The 8012-nt window shown below is 56.0% G+C and overlaps 1 protein-coding gene across 1 annotated transcript; it reads right to left on the bottom strand.

Annotated features, from left to right (window-relative positions):
* Positions 1-4473: 4473 nt before the first annotated feature.
* Positions 4474-7428, bottom strand: LOC117858903 (probable leucine-rich repeat receptor-like protein kinase At1g68400). The gene is made up of 2 exons (XM_034742059.2): positions 5696-7428; positions 4474-5591 (listed from the first exon to the last, which is right to left on the bottom strand). The coding sequence occupies exons 1-2, from the start codon at positions 7101-7103 to the stop codon at positions 4906-4908; spliced, it is 2094 nt and encodes a 697-aa protein (XP_034597950.1). The 5' UTR covers positions 7104-7428; the 3' UTR covers positions 4474-4905.
* Positions 7429-8012: the final 584 nt, after the last annotated feature.

The following is an 8012-nucleotide window of genomic DNA, read 5'->3' as shown; positions in this document are numbered from 1 at the left end:
AGCTCACGCTTGTTTAGATGCAAGTACCCAGCAGCTTAGCTAGATGCGCGATCCAAGTCCAACCTTAACACCGCTGTCGTAGTCCAGGAGCTGGATCGATCGGCTCCCGGCCCTAGCGATGCCTGATGAGCATGACGGCTGATTTGATCGGTCGTGACGCCAGGCTCCGGTGCTGCCGCATGCGTTTGCGAGTCGACTGTTACTCCAGATGAGTCTCTGTAGACAGTTCACCCAACAAGCGGGTGAAGTAAGCCGGCCGTTGTTGGAGTCGTTTTTGCCAGACTTTGGGTCAGAAAAGGCGCCAGCGCCACGGCTGAAGGCCCGAGCTAACCACTTCACTGTATCTCTACGGATGGACCCGCCTCGCGTCGGCGTCGCATGTGCCGCTCCCAGTTGCGTGTACCGCGGCACTGCAGCGGTGTACATGCACCATGATGCCCGGGCCGACGGGGGCGGGGCACGCCAAAGCCACTCATTGCCCGGCCGGCTGGCCGGCGGAGCGCGAGCGGCGGATCGACCCGAGCGCTTCGCGGTCGCAGCTGGTGACCTGGTGTGCTCGTGCTGATCTGGACACGGCAGGACCACCGGGCCGGCCGGCGATGCGATGCCATGTTGATGTACACCTGTGCGCGCCCCCAGCCTCGTCTCCACATCCACCTCCGTGGGGTGGGGGCGGGGCGGGACAGCAGTTACCGTAGGTCCACTGACAAGCACGTTGGTATAGAGACAGGGTAGTAAATTTCTGTACGTGTAACGGCAAAAAATAAATCCATGTACCGGTCCCCGCGTATTCTTGCCTGGCGTGCACGGTGAGCGCATTCGGCGATTCTTGTTGCTGGCTACTTGCTGTTGTATGTACGCACTTCAATTGAAGGACGCTCCAGCAAAACAGTACGAAGTGAAGATCTATAACAATTAAACGTGCAGATGCAGTGTCCTTCAAGTTCTAACTGCGAGATATTTACTACTGACAAGTGGACCTTTGTAACCGTACACCCATGTGGGCCTGCAGATCCAAGTCAGTAGTTCGTGAGAACAATGCTACGTACGTACGTGCAAGGGCACTCCCAATGGGAGAAACCAACTAGTTTCCATAATCTAGGATATTGTATCAAGAAATCATCCTTCACAATGCAACTTTTTTATCTAGAGTCTAAACAAAATCCAACTAATCATTTTCCCTTCTAGTACCAGATCCTCTGTGCATCATGTAAAGGAGCTCGAGTGATGGGTAGCAGCGGTGCAAGCGCAAAGAATCCGACAGTAATTAAGAAGAAACGGTCTCCCCCAATGCAGGTTCGCTGGTTTCTTGGCCCATCGGTGCGCGTGAGGACTTGGTTTCCTCTCTAAGAAATGGTTTCTCTCTCTCCATAATAAATCTACTGCCACATCAGCAAATTGCTTAGTTAGCATGATAATTAAGAGGGATATAAACTATCAATGTCCCAGTGGGACTGCCGTAACAGAGATATACATACCTGTACACTGTTACCGGACTTAGTTAAGTTTGATAATAGATAAAGAGTAAATTGCACCCACCGTACAATAACTTGTCATGTCAAGTGGGTGCAGATTAGTCCAACAACTTGTAAAATGTTTAATCTAGTGTAATAACTGAATAGGTGGGTACATATTGGTCCAAGAACTTGTAAATTACTAAACTTAGATCAATAACTTGATAAATTGGTGCATTCACAGTCTAAATGTTATAACGAGCAACTTGATAAATTGGTGCATTCATAGTCTAAATGTTATAATGAGCAACATATGCTAATGTCGGTCAGTATATATTCATGTCGGAACAAATTATTAAGCATTATTTGACCATTGATAGCAATACTAGAATTTTCAGTATTTAGGAAATTAATGTCATGTCATTTTTATTTTTGTATGGTGATTTAATTTTGATTATGGCTATTTAATTTCATATTTAATATTGATAAGTTTACCTCCACTATTCTTTTACATATTTGATTATGTGCATTGTTCAACTAAAAAACAATATATTTGCAGATGATATGGCTCTAGTTGTACTTAGAGCCAAGCCGAGGGTGAAGCTCCTGTTAGACAATTTTATGAGTAGTCTCTCCATTTAATTTTATCTTTTTGCGTTTTGAGCTTGAAAGCTCTATAAATCCATCTGTATATACTCCCCCTTTCTTATATTAATGAAAAAAATAGGTAGAACCTCCCTGCTGATACGCCCAAAAAAAATATTAACATATACTAACAATGCATTTTGGGAGTTTGGTATAAATATTTTATAAGACTTCATGTAATTGTTTAGAAATTGAGAATGAGCTAAAATAACAGAAATAAACAAGGTTCAGTTTTTTCATTGAATACATGAGAAGAAGAAAAAAAATCCCAATGACGTAATTTTAATTTTTTAATTCAATTTGACTAATTAACAGATAAGTTATGTGCACGGTTCGAAAGAATAGCCTAGTCATGATCAACAATATTCATCTACCAAAATTAAAATATTGAATAGAAAAAAATTTGCATATTCATCTACTTTGCTTAATATTTGACTGTCGGTGTATCAATTTGCCAAGTTATTACACTGGATTGAGAATTTTACATGTTATTTGACCAATCTGCATCTACCTATCAAGTTATTGTACTACATTGAATATTTTACAAGTTGTTGTAGCAATTTGCACTCATATGACAAGTTGTTGTATGGTGGGCTGTCATTTCCTTAGATGTTCTTGGTGCAATTTACTCATAGATAAAGCTTTCGTAAAAGAAAAATTTGCTAAGAGAAAATTACCGTGTATATTCTTTTATAATTGGATGCGTGGATGGAACGGAATGGGATGGTTTTTTTTTTTTCTTTGTGTTTGGTTGGAGACGAGCGGGACGGAGGGAGGGAAATATTCCACTTAGATCAGTGACGCCCCCGTCCGTCAAAATCGAGCGGACGAGCTCGTCCTCGACTCCGTCGTGCCCCGTCTGCCGCTCACCTGCTCCTTCGGCGGGCAGCTGCGCGAGCTCCCACCGCGAGCAGCCGCGCGAGCTCCCTGAGGGGCGGTGCCTGCTCCCCCGACGGGCAGCGGCGGGAGCTCCCCGTGGCCCAAGAACCGGCGACGCGGGGCCCCGAGCTCGCCAGGATTCAGCTGGGCGGTTGCGGACGGCGACGCGGAGGAGGTTGGGGCGGCGCTGGCAAGGGGGCGAGCTCGAGCTCCGCCATGGCGCCGGGCGGCGAGGCCAGGGCCCGAGGCCGGCGAGGGCAAGCTCCCCTGGGCGCGGCGGCCGGGGCGAGTTCCCCGGGCGATGCGGCCAGGGCCCGAGACCGCCGGGAGCGAGCTCCCCTGGGCGGCGCGGCCGGGGCCCAGGCCGGCGTGTGGAGGATAAGCTGTGAGGATGCCGGCGGTGAGAGGATAAGGGAAAAAATAAAAGAAAAAATAATAAAAATGTATATAAGGTGACAGGTGGGATCTTAAATGACATATAGGAGCTAACGGTGTCAAAAATATTTCATATCACTCATCTGAGCCCCTTCGACCAAACACACTCCATTTAAAAAAACAAACACACTGCACGCAACATCCCACTCCAACCATGAACGGGACCGTCCATCCCACAGAACTGGACGGGATCGTTCCACCTCACCTCGTCTGTGTACGCTTTTCAGGTTAGGCGCCGTGCTTCTGCTGCGACGTACTGCTGGGCGGTGCTGCGACGCGCTGCACCCACAAATTTGCAATGATCGTTCAGGACTGTGACTGCCGGGCTGGGACCCGGAGATCTTTTATGGTGCCGAGGTGGATTGGATCGAGAGGGGGCGGGTGGGGGTGGCAGGGTGGTGCTTTGGTGCAACCACAACTACTACTGTAACATCGAACACATCAATGCGTCCATGGCCAAGAAGCACGAGCATGGCAACTGCAGGCTCGCAGTGTTCATGGAGCGATGAGCTACTCATGTGTGGAGCGAGAAGCAAGAGCAGCAGCACTTGCATTGGATCCTGGCAAAGGCCGCGGTCGCGGGCACCGGGCAGGGCCCAGGGCCAGGGCACCCGTTCCTTTGCAGTTTGCAACGTCTCTTGCAGGGTCGCAGCGATGAAGGCATGCAGAGCCTTCCCCTCCCTCCGGTCCTCCCCCTAGGTACGGCAGTCATCGGGGCGCGGCACCGTGACCACCCGACTCACCACGTCCGATGATGCCTGCCTGTGTAGGCGCTAGGCCGTGCGTGCAGGCGGAGGCAGCCCCCATGAGAGACACAAGACGAGGAGGGTGTGTCCAAATCACGTCGCAAACGGCCCGGGGGTCCCAACCCATCCCGTTGCGCCATCATCACCCGCTGCCGGACCCAACGGTCGACCTTGCTGGGCCTGCCTGCAGCCCTGGACTGGTTCTCGATGAGGCCATTATGCTTATCCAATTCCAATCACTCCTAACAGTACAGTACTTAAGTAATCAGCCATCTACCACAGCCACATGGTTCGTACGGCTCTCGCAAACAAAGTGAACATCTGAAAGTCTGAAACCAGAAAGGCTAAACACATTAGCAGCTGAAATGCCATGAATCACTGCACTGATGCAGGCATGCAGCTACTCCTTCAAGGACACATGGTAACTAGTGCCAAAAGTCACAGCGAAAGATGCACCAAAAGACCGTGTCATGATCCACTCACACAATCACACCCTCCTCTCTTTTTTTTTTTCACACAAGCCGGCGCTGCAGCTACTCTAGGGATCTACTACTAGTTAAAAAAAACAACAGCAAAACGATCAGAATCAGAGCCACATATACAAGCCCATCACCAGATCCAACGGCCCATGCCAATCCACCTCCTCACCCCCAAAAACCATCAGAAGAAAACAAATGCAGGCAGTAAAACCAAAGGCACGCATCACAAGGCAAATCCGAAGGACCACCCCGAGCGCGCCCCCTCGCTCACTGGCTGAGCGCGCCGCCCTCCGACACGGCGGGCGAGTCGGAGACGCCCGAGGACTCGTCCACGGACTCGTCCTGCGACGGCGACGCCTCCCCGCACGCGCGGACCTCGTCGATCATCTTCACCACGTACCCGATCTTGGGCCGCTGCTCGGGCGCCGCCACCGCGCAGCTCAGCGCCAGCTGCAGCATCGCCACCATCTCCTCCTCGATGCCCTTGTCCTTCATCAGCTCCAGGTCGAACACCTCCGAGGTCCACTCCTCCCGCACCACCGACTGCACCCACCGGGGGAGCTCCACCACCACGCCGCCGTTGGGGAGCTCGCTCCCGGGGCACCGCCCCGTCAGGAGCTCCAGGAGGACCACGCCGAACGCGTACACGTCGCCCTTGTGCGACGCCCAGGGCCGCGGCGGCGGGGGCGCCTCGGGGGCGCGGTACCCGGCGGAGCGCGCCGCGGCGGCGGCCGGGGACGAGCCCAGCTGCGCCAGGCCGCAGTCCGCCAGCCGCGCCACGCCGAACCTGTCGATGAGGATGTTGGTGCTCTTGATGTTGCCGTGCGCCAGCTTGGGCGTCCCGCTGCCCCGGCGGCCGGAGTGGTGGATGTACGCCAGCCCGCGAGCGGCGCCAGACGCGATGCGCAGGCGCGCCGCCCACTCCAGCGGCGTCCGCCCAGGGCCCCGGTTACCTGCGCCACAGCCACAGTGCACGCTTCAATTCAGCATTCAAGCCGAACAATTGATGCTGCGCGAATTCACTGTTCATTCACGAGGAGTGAGTGAGAGGACTTGCCGTGGAGCAGCGAGAAGAGGCTGCCGTTGGGCATGTACTCGTAGACCAGCAGCTTCTCGTCGCGGGCGTAGTAGTACGCGATGAGGGGCACGATGTTGGGGTGGCGGAGCCGGCCCAGCACCGCCATGTGGTGCTCGAAGTCCTTCTTGGACGCGGCGGCCGCCGCCGTGGCGTCGCGCAGCCGCTTCACGGCCACCACGGTGCCGTCGTCGAGCACGGCCTTGTACGCCGTGCCGGACCCGCCTTTACCCAGCATCTCCGCGGACGCGCGCAGCAGCTCCTCGAGCTCGAACCGCCTCGTCCCGCCGTTGCTGCAGCTGAGGTCTTCCAGGAACACCATCTTCCCACGCTCGAACGTCGCGCCACCGGCACCGGCCGCCGCGACCACCCCGGCGGCGCCGTAAGGGCTCGAGGAGTACACTATCTTCTCCCCCTGCTGGAGCCGCTTCCCGCTACGCCGGCCGGAGAGGCGCGGCCAGAAGTAGCAGAAGAGCAGCCCGGCCACGAGCCCCACCACGGCGAAATCCCCCACCACGATTGCCACCACCGCGGCGCGGCTCATCTTCCCCTTGCCGCCGCCTCCTTGCGCCTCCGCACCCGCTGGCGCCACCATGGCAGCCGCCGGGGGGCAGTCCCCCGCCGCGGACGCGTTCACGGCCCCCGATGCATTGGGCTGCTGCGCCTCGTCCTTGCACGGCGGTAGCGGTGCACCGCACAGACCGACGTTCCCGCCGAACGCCGCGGCCGGGAAAGCCGCTACGGCGGACGGAATCCTCCCCGACATCAAATTGTTGGAGACGTTGAACTCCTGCAGCCTCGGCAGCGCGACGGCGTCGATCCCGCCGGTGAGCCGGTTGGATTCCAGCCTCAGCGTGAGCAGCCTGTCGAGATGGCCGAGCTCGGGCGGCACGACGCCGGACAGGTTGTTGAACGATAGGTCGAGGCGGTACAGCCGGTACAGCGCCCCGAGCGACGGCGGGATCGGGCCGGACAGCGCGTTCCGCGCGAGGAACAGCAGCTTGAGCCCCGCGAGCGGCGACAGGTCGGGGATCCCGCCGGAGAAGGCGTTGCCCTTGAGGCTGAGCACGCGGAGGCCGTCGAGGCGCGCGAGCGCCGGGAGCGCTTCAGCGCTGGAGAGGCCGAGCCCTTCGAGAACCAGGCGCGTGACGCGGCCGCCGGCGCAGGTGACCCCGCGCCAGGCCCCGCCGCAGGGCGCCGGGTTCGCGGACAGGTTCCAGCTCGCGAGCGCGGCACCGGACGGGTCCGCGGCGAGGCGGAAGTCGGTGAGCGCCGCGACGTCGGCGTCGAGCGAGCCGGCATTGGCGAGGGAATGCAGCAGCAGCAGCGGAGACAGTAGGAGGATGAGCAGCGGCGGCGGCAGCAGAGCGGTGCCGCCGTTGGGAGGCATGCTCTTTTCTTTCCTTTTCTTTTGTGTTTTGGGAGCTTGCGCTTGGCTCGTCCGCGAGCGCGGGCTTGGTGGCTGCCCGCTCCGCCTCAAGTAGGAAATGGACAGCGGCGAGAGAGGCGGAGAGCGGCGGGGGGTGTTGTTGTCTGGTGCTCGTGCTGTCGTGCTTCCCTCTCTCGCGCGCGGACAGTCGCTGGCTCGCTGCCCTTGGCGCTTGGAGCCTTTTGCCCTCCCGTCTTTTACAGCTTTTACTGAGCACGAGAGCAGTGGGCTACAGTGGAGTCGCTCGGCCCTTGGCCCACCACCCGGGCGCGGTGGCCTCGCGTAACTGGTTGCTCTTTGCTCCTGCCGTCCTGCGGAGCGGGGGAGAGGACGAAGACGACGGGATTGTTAACGGAAGCCCCTGTACGGAGCGGCGGGGTGTCACAGCGGATGACGCCCGGGCTCCACGGCGCAGCCGTTGTTTGGGGGGCGGCATGTCGCTGTCGCTGTGGGACTTCATTACCGCTGCCTTTGAGCAAGGCGCGAGTAGTTATTGCTGCATAGATTAGGGGTGGCCTCGGGATTAGGGGTGGGCGTTAGGGTAACCCGAAAATTTCGAGTCGGATTATTCGGGTTCCAGGAACTGAAACCCGAGATTTGCCCGAACCCGACAACTCGAGTACCCGACGTTTCGGGTTCGGGTACTTCCGAAATGCCCGACATTCAGGGGGTATTTGGTTTCATGCATCTCTGTGACATCGAATATTTAGATACTAATTTGGAGTATTAAATATAGATTAATTATAAAACCAATTCCATATATAGAGGCTAATTCGCTATACGAATTTATTAAACCTAATTAATTCATGATTAGCATCACATTGTCAAATCATGGACTAATTAGTTCTCTCGCGAATTAGACTCCATCTG

The sequence above is a fragment of the Setaria viridis genome, chromosome 5 (assembly GCF_005286985.2).
Source record: "Setaria viridis chromosome 5, Setaria_viridis_v4.0, whole genome shotgun sequence".
Classification (NCBI taxonomy): Eukaryota; Viridiplantae; Streptophyta; class Magnoliopsida; order Poales; family Poaceae; genus Setaria; species Setaria viridis.
Note: the sequence above shows the minus strand (reverse complement) of the source record. Positions and strands in the feature narration are given on the sequence as shown.

Bases quoted from the DNA above. Each gene is read 5' to 3' on its own strand.
- LOC117858903 (XM_034742059.2), bottom strand. From the start codon at position 7,103: ATGCCTCCCAACGGCGGCACCGCTCTGCTGCCGCCGCCGCTGCTCATC. The intron at 5,592-5,695 runs GCAAGTCCTCTC...GCTGTGGCGCAG, and splicing joins CCTCTTCTCGCTGCTCCACG to GTAACCGGGGCCCTGGGCGG.